The 17,224-nt window shown below is 48.1% G+C and overlaps 2 protein-coding genes across 16 annotated transcripts in view; one reads left to right on the forward strand and one right to left on the reverse strand.

Annotated features, from left to right (window-relative positions):
• Nucleotides 1–9,247, reverse strand: part of GRK4 (G protein-coupled receptor kinase 4) — a 76,717-nt gene extending 67,470 nt beyond the window's left edge. For 7 of the 15 annotated variants that reach the window (XM_037983159.2, XM_037983157.2, XM_008018047.3 and 4 more), the window contains exon 1: nt 8,687–9,101. In XM_037983159.2, the coding sequence (XP_037839087.1) occupies nt 8,687–8,843 (157 nt within the window). In that variant the 5' untranslated portion in view covers nt 8,844–9,101. Of the gene's footprint in view, nt 1–313; nt 438–976; nt 1,078–8,686 lie in introns of those variants that run through there. The other 8 variants (XM_037983172.2, XM_037983173.2, XM_037983160.2 and 5 more) reach the window with 7 other exon arrangements.
• A 229-nt stretch (nt 9,248–9,476) lies between these two features.
• Nucleotides 9,477–17,224, forward strand: part of NOP14 (NOP14 nucleolar protein) — a 28,826-nt gene continuing 21,078 nt past the window's right edge. The window contains exons 1-3 of the mRNA XM_008018064.3: nt 9,477–9,759; nt 15,062–15,196; nt 16,044–16,185. Of these exons, the coding sequence (XP_008016255.3) occupies nt 9,565–9,759; nt 15,062–15,196; nt 16,044–16,185 (472 nt within the window). The 5' untranslated portion in view covers nt 9,477–9,564. The remainder of the gene's footprint in view (nt 9,760–15,061; nt 15,197–16,043; nt 16,186–17,224) is intronic.

Genomic DNA, 17,224 nt, shown 5'->3' on the forward strand with positions numbered 1-17,224 from the left:
GCCAAGATTGCACCGCTGCACTCCAGCCTGGGTGACAGAGTGAGGCCCTGTCTCAAAATAAATGTTTTTTTAAAGAGTAAATAGCAAACACACACAGCAGTGCACACACTGTGCACCTCTAAACACCTGCCCCTCCCCCCCCGCCACATATGACTAGACCTGGTGGGGCATGGAGCACACACTGCAGCTACAAGAGGTCCCCTGGCTTGGTCTAAGAGACAGACTGTCACAGGTTAAACAGAGAGAGAGGAGAAGGGGGCCCTCCCCGCAGGTTTGGGGCACACATGCTGGTGAATGCTAGCAGCCAGTCTACCTCTCATTCAGCTGTCCTCGGTTCCAAAAGTCTCCACTGCACAGCACAGCGGTCTGGTTCCATGCCCCCGCTGCTTGGCCCGGGCCCGGTCACACTCCCAGGTGGGCCAGCTATGCTGTCAATACTACGTAAAGACAAGCAGGCCAGAAGGTGAAGAACCAGGCAAGAAAAGGCAGAGCACAATGAGTCGTGGGGCCATGGCGAGGTCAACGGTGGTCAGCATGGCCACAGGCATTTCAAAGGAGGACCATCCACAGACACTAAAGTCTGGGCAGCATACTGGGTTGAAAATTGGCAGAGGATTCCTCTAAGTTTTTGAGGTCCCCAAAAGCAGGCAGTAAAGTGGGGCCACAGTGTTTGAAGGCCCAAGGATCCCCTCTACAGGCTGCCTTCATCTGTTTCAAAGGTACTTGTTACAGGCTGAATTCATCCCACCTTAAAAAACATATGTTAGAGTTCTATTCCCCAGTTAGCCCCTAACCCTCAGAAAGTGATCTTATTTGGAGATAGGGTCTTATAAAGAGATAATTAAGCTAAAATTAGGTCATCAGGGTGGGCCCTAATCCAACATGATTGGTATCCTTATAAAAATGGAAAACTGGACACAGAGACGCCCACAGAGAGCACGCCACGTGAAGATGAAGACAGATCAGAATGATGTACCTCCAAGCCAGGGGACACCAGAGACTGCCAGCGAGCCAGCAGAGGCTAGGAGAGAGGCCTGCGACAGATTCTTCCTCACAGCCCACAGAAGGAACCAGCTCCGCTCACAACTTGATCTTGCACTCTGGCCTCCAAGACTGTGAGACAACAAACGTCTGTTGCTGGAGACATCAGGTTTGTATCACTTTGTCACACAGCCCTAGCAAACTCACACAATACCATCCTCCACCTTTCTTCTTCCTGCTATTCCTGCCAAGTTTCTTTTCCTTGCATTTTTGGGCCACTTCTGCTTCAGATGCAGGCATGCCTAGCTTGCTCATTTCCTCATCCTTATTCATTCATTCATTCATCCATCCATCAGCTATTTTATTAAGTACCTACTATAGGCCACAACATTATGCAAATGACCTCAGAGAAGCATTTAAAGGGCTTCATGAGGTGCTGACAGTCCTCTGGCCGATGACGCAAGCAAAGCTGGGCAAAAGGTGCGGAAACAAGCATGAAGAACCACACAGATTATTTTGTTTGAGGTAAAGGTAGCAAAGCACAAAAATGTAATATGAGACTATTAATTTGTATTTTGGAAGTAATTTACATATCAATTAACCACATATTTACTGGAGACTGAATATTGTTACCAAATTAGTCTTTATAACCATGACATAAATGTCAATAAGGGACTTTGCACACATATGTACAAAATGCCGTAAATGTTTCTGTTAAAAAGTACCTCAAGAAGCCCTAATTCTAGAGTTTTTTTTAGGAGCTTTAATAAAGCCAAAATGATTTTCACTGTATCATTTTTCTTTAAGGTAACTATTGCCTAATTTTGGTCAAAATATAAAGCTCAAGAACATTCTTTTTTTTTTTTTTTGAGACAGAGTCTTACTCTGTCACCAGGCTGGAGTGCAGTGGCACGATCTCAGCACACTGCAACCTCCACCTCCCGGGTTCAAGTGATTCTCCCGCCTCAGCCTCCCAAGTAGCTGGGACTACAGGTGCACACCACCACACCTGGCTAATTTTTGTATTTTTAGCAGAGACGGAGTTTCACCATGTTGGCCAGGATGGTCTCGATATCTGGACCTCGTGATCCACCGCCTTGGCCTCCCAAAGTGCTGGGATTACAGGCACGAGCCACCGTGCCTGGCCAAGAATATTCTTTTATGTATCAGTGTATAGATATTTTTGGTCCTAAAGTGGCATAAAGCCACTAAACCCAACATTTGGTTCACTGACCAAGAAATAAAAATCCTGATTTAAACCCATTATAGAAAAGTAGAAAAAAATAAGAAAACCAAACTGACCTGGTTGCTAATAACCTGTCTGATTGATAGCATCCCAAATTAGCTGTACTACAATGATGGTAACAGATGGTAGACATTATTATTTTGGGAGAATGGGGTAACCCTTTGTTGGCAGAGAAATAATTTGGCTGACTACTACATAGATTACTTCAAATATCTGACAGATAAGAAGAAATATTAAGTTTATAACTCTTTCTAGAAAACTTAATCTTACATGTTTTTGAAAATTCTAAGAGGCCGAATATAGTGGTTCACCCTGTAATCCCAGTACTTTGGGAGGCTGAAGTGGGAGGGTAGGATCACTTGAGTCCAGGGGTTCCAGACTAGCCTGGGCAACACCGTGAGACCCCAGCTCTACAAAAAACACAAAATTAGCTGGGCATGGCAGCGCATACCTGTGGTCCCAGCCACTTGGGAGTCTGAGACAAGAGCATTGCTTGGCCCCTGAGTTCAAGGCTTTGAGGCTTCAGTAGCTATGACTGCCCCACCTGCACTCCAGTCTGGGCAACAGAGTGAGACCTTTTTTTTCTTTAAAAAAGAAAATTGGCTGGGCACCGTGGCTCATGCGTGTAAATCCCAGCACTTCGGGAGGCCGAAGCCGGTGGATCACCTGAGGCTAGGAGTTCGAGACCAGCCTGACCAACAGGGAGATACAAAAAAATACAAAATTAGCTAGGCATAGTGGTACATGCCTGTAATCCCAGCTACTTGGGAGGCTGAGGCAGGAGAATCACTTGAACCCAGGAGGCAGAGGTTGCGGTGAGCCGAGATTGTGTCATTGCACTCCAGCCTTGGCAACAAGAGCGAAACTCTGTCTAAAAAAAGAAAGAAAGAAAAGAAAAGAAAATTTGGCCAGGCGCAGTGGCTCACACCTGGAATCCCAACACTTTGGGAGGCCAAGGCGGGTGGATCATCTGAGGTCAAGAGTTTGAGACTAGAAAAAGAGCATTCTTTTAATTTCCTCAGCTGGGGAACTTCAAAGGCAACTTGGAGGATTCTCTGCAATCGCTCCTCTATCCTGTCTTCTACCTTTGGCATCTCTCTGATCTCCTTTCCTCTTTGTTCTCCTAGCTACCCCAGTGGCCCTAGCGCACACGGCCGATGCCTGCTTACTATGCCACGTAAACAGGCCCTTGCAATGGCCCTTTGTTGGTTTCTTCTGCAGTCCCTCCCTTACTTCTCCCCCACGGTGTATGTCTTGCTGCGACTGTCAGTCCAGTTGCCTTGACTCCCCCAGCCATGGATGCAGGGAGGGAGCCAGAGCCAAGCAAGCCAATCGGTGCTGTCTCCCAGGATATGAATCATGAAATTCTCCCAGGCTAAGAATCATGAAATTCACAGGCAAAATCAGATAAATAAAATAAAAAGATATCCGCTGTGTCACAGGAGTGACAGCTGAGACCTGATTATCAGTCAGTAGCTCCCTGTCTAAAACTATCTGAAACTGCAACTACCCATGCCACCTGGGTGCTTCCTACCCCCATCCCTGCTGTAGTTTCCCTTGGCACTCACCACCTGCTAATATGCCACTTATTTATGTGTCTCAAGACTGCCTCCCCTGTAAGAATGTGGTCTCCAGAATGGCAGGAATTTCTGAATATGTTGTTTATTGCTATAGGCACAGCACCTGGAACATTCTGAGCACACATCTGCCAAATGAATGAATGAATGAATGAATGAATGAATGAGTGGGTCTCGGCTCCTGTTCTTTCCACCCTGATTATTAGGTTCTTACTTTGATTCTTTGAGTTACCCGATATCTTCTCCATAAATTTCCTATTTGCTTAAGTTAGCAAAAGTTCTAGGGAGGAAGCCTCAGCAAGAGGCAGCATTAACAGTAACAGGTATATTAACCATGCTGCAGGTGTTAAAGAAACTGCTAAATAACACCGCAGCCTGAAATCAGAACAGAATTGGAATACATAAGACCAAAACCCACATTAAATGCACGTATCACATATTCCCGTCTGCATTTGTGTTTTCAATTTCTCCAAGAGATAAGATGGTGTTTAGTCTCATCAGAAGTATGATGTGAAATAATTTAAGCTTATTTAAAACATACAAGTTATAAGTTGCTTAACAAATAATATTATACAGGGAAAAAATTCCTAAATTAAAAAACAAAAACAAAAACCAAAAAAAACCAGACCAGGCACAGTGGCTCACGCCTGTAATCCCAGTACTTTAGGAGGTCGAGGCGGGCGGATCACCTGTGATCTGGAGTTTGAGACCAGCCTGACCAACATGGAGAAACCCATCTCTACTAAAAATACAAAATTAGCCAGGCGTAATGGTACATGCCTGTAATCCCAGCTACTTGGGAGACTGAGGCAGGAGAATTGCTTGAACCCAGGAGGCGGAGGTTGTGGTGAGCCAAGATTGCGAGATTGCGATTGCACCATTGCACTCCAGCCTGGGCAACAAGAGTGAAACAATGTCAAAAAAAAAAAAATTGTTTTAATATGTATTAACAATATGATCTGTGAACCTATGAATTACATCAAGGAAAAAAACAAAACACCAACAAAAACCCAATATGGGCCGGGTGCAGTGGCTCACGCCTGTAATCCCAGAACTTTGGGAGGCCGAGGTGGAAACACTTGAGGTCAGGAGTTCAAGACCAGCCTGACCAACATGGCAAAAACTTGTCTCTACTAAAAATACAAAAATTAGCCGGGCGTGGTGGCGCTTGCCTATAGTCCCAGCTACTTGGGAGGCTGAGGCAGGAGAATCACTTGAACCCAGGAGACAGAGGTTGCAGTGAGCTGAGATCGCACCACTGCGCTCCAGCCTGGGCAATAGAGTGAGACTCTGTTTCAAAACAGAACGAAACAAAAAAGACCAACCCAATATGATCATTTCACACTTTCGTCATGTCCCTGGCAGAGTGACACACAAACGCTTTCAGTGTAGCATCATCTGCCAACATTCCTGAAAGGAGAAAGGTTCTAACAATCTCGTTTAGACTGTTTTAGTCTGTTCAAGCTGCTCTAACAAAATACTATAAACTGAGTAGCTTATAAATTGCAGAAATTTATTTCTCACAGTTCTGGAAGCTAAGAAGTTCAAGATCAAAACAGATTTGGTGTCTGGTGAGGGCCCAGTTTCTGATTCATAGCCAGCACCTTCTTTCGTGTCCTTCACATGGTGGAAGGAGTGAGGGATGTCTCTCCAGTTTCTTTTATAAAGGCACTAATACCATTCACGAGGGCTCCACTCTCATGACCCAATCACCTTCCAAAGGCCCCACCTCCTAATTCCATCACCTTTGTAGTGAAGATTTCAACATAAGAATTTTGGGGGAACACAAACATTCAGACCATAGCAAGCAAGGACCAGAGAGGGAGGGGGTATGGAGACTGACTGATTCTATTTGAAATAAATCCAGGAAATGACTGGACTCACTAAAAATATTAAATCAACATTGTACTTCTCAGGACCAGAATATAACTCTTGTGCTATGTTCATTCATTTCAAAGGTTAATCTTCTAGTACATGAGCCAGAGAAGTTAAACAAGGAGCTGTCCATGAAGTTATATGTCCAAGAAGACACCTCCTGGTACATCCTGGGAGACACTTGAAAGTAACAAATCCAGTCATCAACTTGGGAAAAAGCCCTAAATTATAACCAACACTCAGCATGTATCCATGTATTTCTAATATTATATATTCAACTTCTCTAACCATTAATCAAGCTGTACATAATGACTCTTTCTGACCACAGGAGCAAATACTCTCACTCAATTGGACAGACCTCATAATCACACTACCACGGAGTTAATATGAGATATTTCAGGGAAAAAATTAAAACTTCCTTTTTTTTCTTCCCCAAGACAGAGTCTCACTCTGTCACCCAGGCTGGAGTGCAGTGACACAATCTCGGCTCACTGCAAGCTCCACCTCCCAGGTTCACGCCATTCTCCTGCCTCAGCCTCCCGTGTAGCTGGGACTACAGGTGCCCGCCACCTCACCCGGCTAATTTTTGTATATTTAGTAGAGACGGGGTTTCACCTTGTTAGCCAGAATGGTCTTGATCTCCTGACCCGGTGATCCGCCTGTCTCGGCCTCCCAGAGTGCTGGGATTACAGTCGTGAGCCACTGCGCCCAGCCAAAACTTTCATTTTTCAAACTATCACTGTGGTCCCAGGCTTTGTGGCAGAATCTGGTTTTATATTATTTAGTATTTATAGAGCACTTACATTTACCTCATTATCTAATCTCTGCTGCATTATAAGGAAGGCGGCTTGGTACATTCCTTTTTGTAAGTTACATGCAGATAGGCAGTGTAAAAAGAAAACTGGTTTAGCGTCAATCTGACTTCCACGAAGGATGATTCTCTTCCATGACCAATTTGGAGTTCAGAGTGAGGGACAAGAGGCACAGTCAAATGCTCCACTGAAAATGGCTGCTGAGAACGCATACTGCTCTTGGACTCCCTGACTGTCTTAAGGGAAAAAGATCCCATTCTCTTCCCACCTACTCTCAGTTCTTCTATTCAAAATAGTGTGAGTTAGTGCACAAAAATACTGAGAAGATGAAGTCTTGGTTTCAGACTTTTTTAAAGAGATGGTCTTGCTGTTTTGCCCAGGCTGGACTCTCCTGGGCCCAAGCAAGCCTTCCACCTTCCAGAGTAGCTGGGACTACAAGCGTAGCCACCACCTTTGGCTCCAGATTGTCCTTTAAGTATGCAGCGCTGGCTGGTGTCACATCTTCAGTCGGCATTTACCCTGTCCTGGAGCACAAAATCCAAGCAGAGTTGCTCCATCACACAAGAAAATAGAGGAAATCGGCCGGGCGCGGTGGCTCAAGCCTGTAATCCCAGCACTTTGGGAGGCCGAGACCGGGGGATCACGTGGTCAGAAGATCGAGACCATCCTGGCTAACAAAGTGAAACCCCGTCTCTACTAAAAAATACAAAAAACTAGCCGGGCGAGGTGGCGGACGCCTGTAGTCCCAGCTACTCAGGAGGCTGAGGCAGGAGAATGGTGTGAACCCGGGAGGCGGAGCTTGCAGTGAGCTGAGATCCGGCCACTGCACTCCAGCCTGGGCGACAGAGCAAGACTCCATCTCAAAAAAAAAAAGAAAAAAGAAAATAGAGGAAATCAGCAATTCCGTAAGAGTGACGGGGTGTGAAGAACTACTGTGGCTGGCACAGGGGGACTTGAGGTCTGAGGCTCTGTCACTAGCTCTCTTGAGAGGCAAGCAAGGGAGACATGAGGTCCGAGAGAGAGGATTGCGGGAGTCTCCCACTGAAGGGTTGGACCAACTGATGCTTTTGCGGTGGGAGGCAGAGGACTAGAGAGACCAGGATGGGTGAAAACAGGAGGATATTTATTTTAAGGTGCGCACCGCCTCAGTGGATTCGCATCCAAAAAGTTGAGCCTTGAACAAAGACTGAGCAGGATTTGTATAAGCAAACTTACAGAAGCAAAACAAAGGCAGTTAATCATATAATTACAGCTCACATAATCTATAGCATAACTGATGACTTGGCATAACTTGTGGCCTTGCATAGCTGGTGGCCTTGTAGCTGCGATGAAAGAAAAAAACAAAAACTGGCTAAATACAGACATTCGTCCTTTTTTTTTTTTTTTTTTTTTTTTTTTTTTAACTTCACCCCTGCTCCGAAAGGGGGGTGTCTGGACCCTATTCCTTTGGTTTTGACTTCTGGAACAGCGTTATCTTATAACTGTCCTTGAAGTGAGCTTGCTAAGCAAAAGAAAACTTGTTGTGTTTTTCTTTTTAACCCCTGCCTTGCCACATTCTGGACCTTGGCTTTTACTTTTCTTGGAGTGAATGAATGCAGTACTTACTATTTTTAAATTTCTGCCTCACTTTAATAATGATAAAAGGCTGAATTTTTGCCAACTTGTTCATTTGTCACCATGTCGTGCCAACACTTGACACACCACAAAGCCTCAGATCAAACCTCAAAACCAAGCAGTTATGTTAAAAATAACATTGCCTTACAATCACTATCTGAAGGTTCTCACCCAGAGTAGTTCCCAGGCTGCTCTTCTTTGTCCCCCTTAAGACCATAAAGACGCCGTTCTTTTTTGGTGGGACAGGTTGTCCAACACGAGCAGGACACTGCCTGCCCCATCCTGAAGCAACACTGTCACCGAGGTCACACCGAGAGGACAGCACAAGGACACAGGGCAACACTAAGAAGAGCAAAGCGCAGACTTCTCTCATTTGGGCCAGGAGATGCGAGATCGGGACCTGGCCACGGCAGCCTGACCACACTGCACAGACCCCGGCTCTGGCTCCGTGCAGATCTGGGTTCCCCCAATGGGAGGTGTTGGGGCTCTCCAGGGAAATCGCGGTTCTCCGGGGATGTCAGGTTCCTTCAGGGGGGCCAGGGTTCTCCGGGAGGGGTCGGGGGCGCCTGCCGCACACCCACCTTGACGCGCTTTCAGCAGCAGCGAGTTGGCCATGATGTTCTCGAGCTCCATGTTCTGGCGCCGCCGCCGCCGCCGCCGCCGTCGCCGGCGGCGGATTCTGCGAGACCGATGAGACTGAGGAGGAAGAGACTGAGAAGGCGGAACAGGTCCGCGCATAGCTCTCCGGGCGCCACCCACTCCTCCCTCGAGCCCCGGACACGATCCCGGGGGGCTGCCCCGCCGCCGCCGCCACCACTGCCACCAGGGGCGCCGCCGCCACCACCACTGCCACCAGGGGCGCCGCCGCCGCCGCCTTCGCCGGCCCTCACCAGCAGGGGAGCGGTCGGGGCGACGGGAGGGGGCAGCCCGACCGCGGCGGGTCCCAGCTGTCACCGCTGCCGCGCTATCGCCCCGGTTCTTCTCGGCCCCATCACCCTCGCCTCGCGCGCGCAGCTCCCTCCTCAGTGCCTGGTCCCCGGGCAGCCCCGAGTCAATGCCGTGGCCCACTTCGGACAGGGGCTCACTGGCAGGGGTGCCACTGCCGCCGCCACCCGCGACCGGCACCCGGGCGGGCTGGGCGCTAACGGCTTAGCTGAAGAGGCAGCGCCCCTCGCCGCCGCGCCCGGGGCACTACAGCTCCCAGAAGGCCCTGCGCCAAGAGTACACGGCGAGCCGCGGCGCGTGGCCTGCTGGGAGTTGTAGTCGCTGAGCCTGTCGGCGAGTGAGCCCAGCGGAAGCCTGCGGCCGCCGTGTTTACCTCTCGCGAGCTCGGAGGTGATGCGCTGTTCTCGCGAGATGAGGCCAGGAGGCGGTTCCGCTGCCCGGCACGTGTCTCGGGGTAGTGCGCGCGGCGTCTTTCTTCGGGTCTCGGCGCCTTGGGCGCAGCGGGGCGGGCGCCATGGGGAAGGCCAAGAAGGTCGGGGCGCGAAGGAAGACCTCCGGGGCGCCGGCGGGAGCGCGAGGGGGCCCGGCGAAGGCCAACTCCAATCCATTCGAGGTGAAAGTCAACAGGCAGAAGTTCCAGATCCTGGGCCGGAAGACGCGCCACGACGTAGGGCTGCCCGGGGTGTCTCGCGCGCGGGCCCTCAGGAAGGTAAGCGGGGGGCGCAGGGGGAGCCGGACGGCAGGATCTGGGCCCCATGCTGCTCTCGGACCGGCTGCGTCCTCCGTGCGTCGGTTTCCTCGTTAAGCGGCGGAGGCCGTGAGTTTATAGTCCGAAAGCCTCTGCTGTTCTCTGAGCTGGAGTGACCTAGAAACTCGCCCTCCTGAAGACCCTGCACTCGTGTTATTTCGGTGACTCTTCCAACCGGGTCAGGAGGAGTCGGTCACTTCGGGCGGCGCCCTGGACAGCTGCTTGTTAACCCTTCTGCGTTTACTTTGAGCTCCTGCGGTTTAGGGACAGTGGGTAGGGGCTGTGTGGGATGCTCCGTTTGATGTTTGATCGGCTCTCCCTTGAAGCGCGTGACCTTGTTCCTTGGGAAGTAACTCTGTGGAAACTCATTGCTTCCTAGTTTTTTTAATATAATTTTTTTTTTTTTAATTTTCACTAAGGAACATGCATTAGTGGGTTGGTGAAAAAATTAAGGCACAGATAGGACAAGTGAATTTCCTAAGGTCACACAACTGGTAAGGGCTGGGCATGCATTCACATTTCAATGTCTATAGAGCCTTCCTGCTACCCCGAGCGCTTCTGTTTGACCTCCCTTCTAGGTTCTGGGAGGTAAAGGTAAATAAAACTTGCCCCTGCCTTCATGAGCTCCTGCTCTCTATTCCATCACAGTGTGCAAGCTGGATGGTATTTAAATCAAATCAAATATCCTTACTGCACGAAGACGACAGCGTGTATAATAGGCAGGATAGGCTTACAGCTGACTTGTAAGAAAGAGTCCCTCATTACACACCCCAGGGCAGGGGTGGGAGAATAAGGTAGTGTGGTCCCTAGAATAGACACATTTGTCTTCACCACTGAAGCCTCAGTTTTCTCATTTCTAAAGTAGAGATAATATACATCCTACCCCTTGTGATGGTTTATGAGAATTAAGTAAGATAGCACATAGAGCACATAGCAAGTGTTCTCTAAATACTGTTATTCTTAGCCTTCTTGGCTTGTTGTTCGAGCCCCGCACAGTCCAACTGTTTTCCTTGCTTCACCTCTTGCAACTCAGTTTGTCCAAAAGGTCTGCCTTACCTCCCAAAGTCTCTAAAGGGCGGGCTCAGGTTCACCACCCAAGCTACGTAGCCCAAATAGGACAGGTTGCTCAAACTTCTGGTATTGAGCAGATCCACCTCCCTGCTCTGTGCTGAAGGCCTGGGACGGCGACGAGAATTGCTGCTCCTTTTTGGACCTCCAATGCTTGGCCCATGGTAGAAACAAATATTTGAAGAAATCAAAAGTGGAACCTGAGTGCCTTAGGAGATCACAGTCAGGAGAAAGTGTAGCAGGAAAGTCCGAAAATTCTTCCTACAGGGAGTTACAGTCAAGTTTCGCAAAGGGAGTGAGCTGTTCATGGTCCCAGGGTGGGCAGAGGACACAGATGCAAAGGCACATTGTCCCGGTGTGGTGAGGCACTTGCAGCTGTCTGAGGGACAGCAGGTCGTCCAGTTGACTCTGAGCTTGATAACACCTGTGGGGGCATGTGAGGCCGGCGTAGGAGGCCTGGCTCTTTTGGTGTGGGCTGGTCCCTTAGAAGTAAGTGGGCTGTCTCAGTTGGCTTCTCCCCTCTGGTGGGTTGTAGCACTCTGAGGCACTCAAGTCTGGCAGGAAGAGGGCAGCCCCCAGGTGCCAGTCTCAGGACATTGCTTTATAGCTGTGCCTCAGTTTCCTTATTTCTGAAATAATTTATAAAATAAGTTATATGAATGTAGTTGTTAATCAGTAACTATGTTATTAATGTAGTTACTGGTCCCTTACAGTTGGTCAGGCCTTGTGCCAAGCGGTTTACATTTAATCCTCACCCTTATGAGGGGGAAATACTGTTATTATCCCTATTTTATGCCATAAATTCTGTATGATGTCACAACATCTATATAGTTTAAGAAAGAAAGAGAATCAGAATAATGTAGAATAACTCATATTACCTATTTATAGCCTAAGGGCTCTTCTTCACTAAGATTTACCCATAGAATCATATTCCAGATAATGAGAACTAATGTTTTTAGAGGCCAGATGGCTGATGCCTGCCCCATCTACCTCTTTCCTGCTAGAAGCCAGTGACACTCCCTCCTTCTGCAGGAACAGGCCTCAGAAGTCTTCTTAGTGTAGGCTGGGTTCAGTGGCTCGCGCCTGTAATCCTAGCACTTTGGGAGGCCAAGGCAGGTGGATTGTCTAAGCTCAGGAGTTTGAAACCAGCCTGGTCAACACCGTGAAACCCTGTCTCTACTAAAAATACAAAAAAATTAGCCGGGAGTGGCGGCATGCCCCTGTAATCACAGCTACTTGGGAGGCTGAGGCAGGAGAATTGCTTCAACCCAGGAGGCAGAGGTTGCAGTGAGCCGAGATTGCGCCACTGCACTCAAGCCTGGATGACAGAGCGAGACTCCATCTACAAAAAATATGTATATATCAGTGTAGCATGTAAGCAGCCTCTGTCCATACAGACTTCATCAAGCAGTACAGGCCAGCACATGTAATGTGCTCCCATATGATTGCCAGCTAGACCTTGTGATTTAAATAGTGAGATATTTTACTTTTTTTTTTTTTTTTTTGAGACAGAGTCTCGCTCTGTCACCCAGGCTGGAGTGCAGTGGCGCAGTCTCAGCTCACTGCAAGCTCTGCTTCCCGGGTTCACACCATTCTCCTGCCTCAGCCTCCCGAGTAGCTGCGACTACAGGCACCCGCCACCACGCCCAGCTAATTTTTTTGTATTTTTAGTAGAGACGGGGTTTCACCGTGTTAGCCAGGATGGTCTCGATCTCCTGACCTCGTGATCCACCTGCCTCAGCCTCCCAAAGTGCTGGGATTCCAGGTGTGAGCCACCACGCCCAACCTGTTTTAAATTTTTACTCTGCAGATAAAGAATGGTGAAGGTGACCAGGTGTGGTGGCTCATGTCTGTAATCCCAGCACTTTGGAAGGCCGAGGCGGGTGGATCATCTGAGGTCAGGAGTTCAAGACCAGCCTGGCCAACATGGTGAAACCCCGTCTCTACTAAAAAGTACAAAAATTACCCTGGTGTGGTGGCAGGCGCCTTAGTCCCAGCTACTTGGGAGGCAGAGGCAGGAGAATCGTTTGAACCCGGGAGGTGGAGGTTGCAGTGAGCCGAGATAAAGCCATTGCGCTCGAACCTGGGGAACAAGAGTGAGACTTCTCTTAAAAAAAAAAAAAAAAAAAAAAAGAATGGTGAAGGTTCAGAGAGCTTAACCTGATCAGTACTGTGTATGGTTCACTATCAGCACCCAGCAGGATCTCGCTCTGGAATGACTCCTAACAGAAGTGGAGAAAATGGAGCGACGGCGATGGAGCCCTCTGGTCGGTCTGAAGACACTCACTGTCTTTAGACTCTGGTTCGGGAAATTGTACCCAAGGGGTTTTTTTGTTTGTTTTTTTTTTTTTTGAGACGAAGTCTCACTGTGTCGCCCAGGCTGGAGTGCAGTGGCGCAGTCTCAGTTCACTGCAAGCTCCGCTTCACGGGTTCACGCCATTCTCCTGCCTCAGCCTCCCGAGTAGCTGGGACTACAGGCGCCCGCCACCACGCCCAGCTAATTTTTTTGTATTTTTAGTAGAGACGGGGTTTCACCGTGTTAGCCAGGATGGTCTCGATCTCCTGACCTCGTGATGCGCCTGCCTCAGCCTCCCAGAGTGCTGGGATTACGGATGTGAGCCACCACGCCTGGCCCCAAAGGTGTTTCTAACAAACATTGTTTAGCACTGCCACGGTAGGAAGTTACTAGGGATTAATCATTCAGCATGTCTCAGTTGAAAGAAACATTCTTGAAGAAAATGACGAAAATTGCCTTTGGAAGTATTTATTGAACTAATGGATGGTTTCCTACTCTTCAGGCAGCAGAGGGGTTTTTCATGCATTTTAAATGTAATAATAGCACTTTCACATTTCAAAGTGGGATAAGAGAAATGGTTTTTTTTACATCCTTTTCTCCTGTCCACATGATGAATACTGCGGTTGACCTCTCCAGATGGAATGTGCTGTAAATGGGAAGGAGGGCCACGGTGTGCTTCTGTCCCTGCTGGAGCATCTTCTGCTCTTGCCCAGCTGCTTCTTAACCCCTTCCACTCTCCTTTCCTCCTCTTCCAGCTCCTGGTTTTGACCTTAAATGTGGGTTTCTTAGCCTTTAAGTTCATTTCCGACCCTGGGGAAGTGACCTATGTCTGGAGCAAAATCTGGCCTGTCCCCTCCTGAAACAGAACTTGGAACCAGAGTCCAGTGACCAGGTCACCACATGCTCCCTCCCTCCTGCCCCACGCTCACATTCTTTCAAAGTGACTTCACAAATTAGAGGAATCCCTGAAGAAGAAAAGGAACACTTAAGTCTGGGGTTAGATCAGAGGTTTCGAGTGTCTGCCGAGGCACCAATTTGTGGTGGGTTTGTAAAACCACTGAATTGGATCATTCCAAGGGCCTTCCATTGCGTCAAGATTTTGCCTTCGTGCCATTTCCTTTCGGAATTGCTGTGCAAACACCACTGTAATGGCAGTTCCTTAGCAAACAGAAGTTCTGCAGCAGAAAAGAGTTTGCAGTGTGGCCATCTCGGGTTGCAGAGGCCACTCATTCCTCACTCACCTCTGTCCTCTCTCTGCTTTAGGGAATTCAACCTCCAGACAGCCAACTTTGAATACTATTAAACTTGGTCTTTTTTTGTTGCTGCTGGGAAAATAACCGAATTATTTGATACTTGCTCTCTGTATTTAAAATATTGCTCCTCTTGGTTTTCCAAAGGTGAAGCCCCTAAACTATGACCTCGCTAACTTGTTTATGGCCTTGTGTCTAGTGTGAACCCACAACTGTACATTTCTTAGGAGTACCTCTGATGGGAAATAGTACCCTCCTCCATGATGGAAAGAGTCTAAACCCATTTCCACTTTTCCAGATGATTCTGGCGTAAAATGCACACATCCTTAAACCTTAAGGCGGCTGTTATGGCTGAGGGAGCTGTTCATGCCTTGAGCTTGGCTAGTGTGCTTTTGTTTACCCTTCCTTTTGGCACCGATAGACTCTAAAGAGGAAAAGAAAGTGATCACCCCGTTATCACTGAGAGTTGTTTGCTCTTCTCAGAATTCTGTCACTAGTAGAGAAAGCCTATCATGGATGAAAGCAGCTTGTGTGTGAACTTTGACATCACTGCATAGCCCTGAACTTTAAATTATGCACTGTTCTGATGTCCCCTGTAGTGGAAATCACAAGAGTTTTTTGTGAGATTGTTTTCTGACCTGTTTTCCAGCGTACACAGACTCTACTAAAGGAGTACAAAGAAAGGGATAAGTCCAATGTATTCAGAGATAAACGCTTCGGAGAATACAACAGCAGCATGAGCCCCGAGGAGAAGATGATGAAGAGGTTTGCTCTGGAACAGCAGGTATGGAAAGAAACTGGAGGAGGGTTTTTGCTGTACATTGCACAGGGAAGTCAAGCCCAAGGAGAAGGCTGATTCTACACGTTCTGCCTGTTCCTGGGCACTTGGAAGGTCCAGGGGATAGCCCTTGATTCCTGTGCCTTATCTGGCAAGGCCAAAGGAGAAGCAGCTTCTTCTGCACATGTTAGCTGAATGGATAAATCCCTTAACTCCACTACATGGCAGCAGTGTGCACAGGAGTTCTCAGCTGAGCTGCTGCCTTCAGCTCCATTGGGTGGAGAGCAAGTGGCCTGAGCAGCATTGTTAGAGTGGAAACTGGGCCCTGGGCTTATTTAAGAATTGCCCTCCATGAGGCCGGGCATGGTGGTTCGCGCCTGTAATCCCAGCACTTTGGGAGGCTGAGGCAGGTGGATCACGAGGTCAGGAGATCAAGACCATCCTGGCCAACATGATGAAACCCCGTCTCTACTAAAAATACAAAAATTAGCCAGGCATGGTGGCACATGCCTATAATCGCAGCTACTCAGGAGGCTGAGGCAGGAGAATTGCTTGAACCAGGGAGTCAGAGGTTGCAGTGAGCCCAATTCACACCACTGCACTCCAGCCTAGGTGACAGAGCGAGACTCCGTCTCAAAAAAAAAAAAAAGAATTCCCCTCCATGAGTTCCGTTTCTGTCTAAATCATGAATCATTGCTTAGTTGACCCAGAATACTCTTTAAGCCTGCTTAGGATTCATTGTCATATTTCAAATATAATGGAAATATATCTTTCTCTCTCTCTTTTTTTTTTTTTTTTTTGCTGTGAAATGGAAGTGGTAATTTTAGGAAACCTTTTTTTTCTCTTCTGTCAGCGACATCATGAGAAAAAAAGCATCTACAATCTAAATGAAGATGAAGAATTGACTCATTATGGACAGTCTTTGGCAGACATCGAGAAGCATAATGACATTGTGGACAGTGACAGCGATGCTGAGGATCGAGGAGCGTTGTCTGGTGAGGCTGGGGTGCCTTGCACGGGCCTGTGGGCATGGAGCCAGGGAGAGTCTGTTCCTCGTTGGACCTTCTGCTCTTAGAGACTAGAGAAAGTTATTGCATGAAAGTTTTACTGATCATTAACCTCTCCGCAAGTTTCGCAGGTGACGGTTTTTATGTTTTTTTTTTTTTTAAAGAAAAAAAAAGCTGTGGGGAGAACCCACGTCACTGACTTCAGGTGGCTCACTGAATGCACTACTTTGCTCACCCTACTTTATCAATCCCAGCCTAATATTTGTACAGTGGTGTTGATGGAGTTCCTTTAGCCTGTACCTACTGTGGAATTATGTGGAATTATACAGTTTGAGGAAAATCATATTGAGCCTCGTATCTGAGGATAACAACATGAAACATAAATTTTGGCCTTAAATTTGGCCTTAAATAATGTTAACAGAGTCTAAGATTCAGTTCAGGACTGTCTTGAACCCTGTGTATAAGGTTGCAGTCATGACATCAATTACTTGACATTTCTTGTAAGTTAGAGTAGGTTCCATTTTCGGTGTCTTCAGAACAAAGGTGTACAAATCTAAAACTGACTCTCAAAGCTGTGTCTTGTTAGTGTGTGAAAGTTAAGGCGTTAAAGCCTGGGGCTGCCTTCTGATGTTTGGCTAATCCAAGGGGCAGAAGGCTTAGGAGTTAGGGCGGCAAGCATGTGGTGCAGAACCTGCCATCTGCGGCACACCAGGAGGAGACCCTGCCACTGCTTGGCTTCACAGGCGTGAAGAGAATGGCCAGTTATTTTAACCTCCGTGCCTTTCTCTTTGCTCTTTTCATTGTTCAAGACTTCTTGTGGACCCTTAGCTGTAAAACGCGTTCCCTGGGGAGATCCTAATTCCCTGAGAGTGGAGGTAACTGCCTTGGTGTGAGCTGGGCGAGTGGCATTCCCCTTATTGCCAGGAGGCGCTGTGGTGTGCCCATGACTTGAGGAGGCAACGTGGTGCACCGGGGACTAGAAGAGGCGCCGGGGACTAGAGGAGGCGCCGTGGTGCGCCGTGGGCTA

This window comes from Chlorocebus sabaeus, chromosome 27, assembly GCF_047675955.1.
Source record: "Chlorocebus sabaeus isolate Y175 chromosome 27, mChlSab1.0.hap1, whole genome shotgun sequence".
Taxonomy (NCBI): Eukaryota; Metazoa; Chordata; class Mammalia; order Primates; family Cercopithecidae; genus Chlorocebus; species Chlorocebus sabaeus.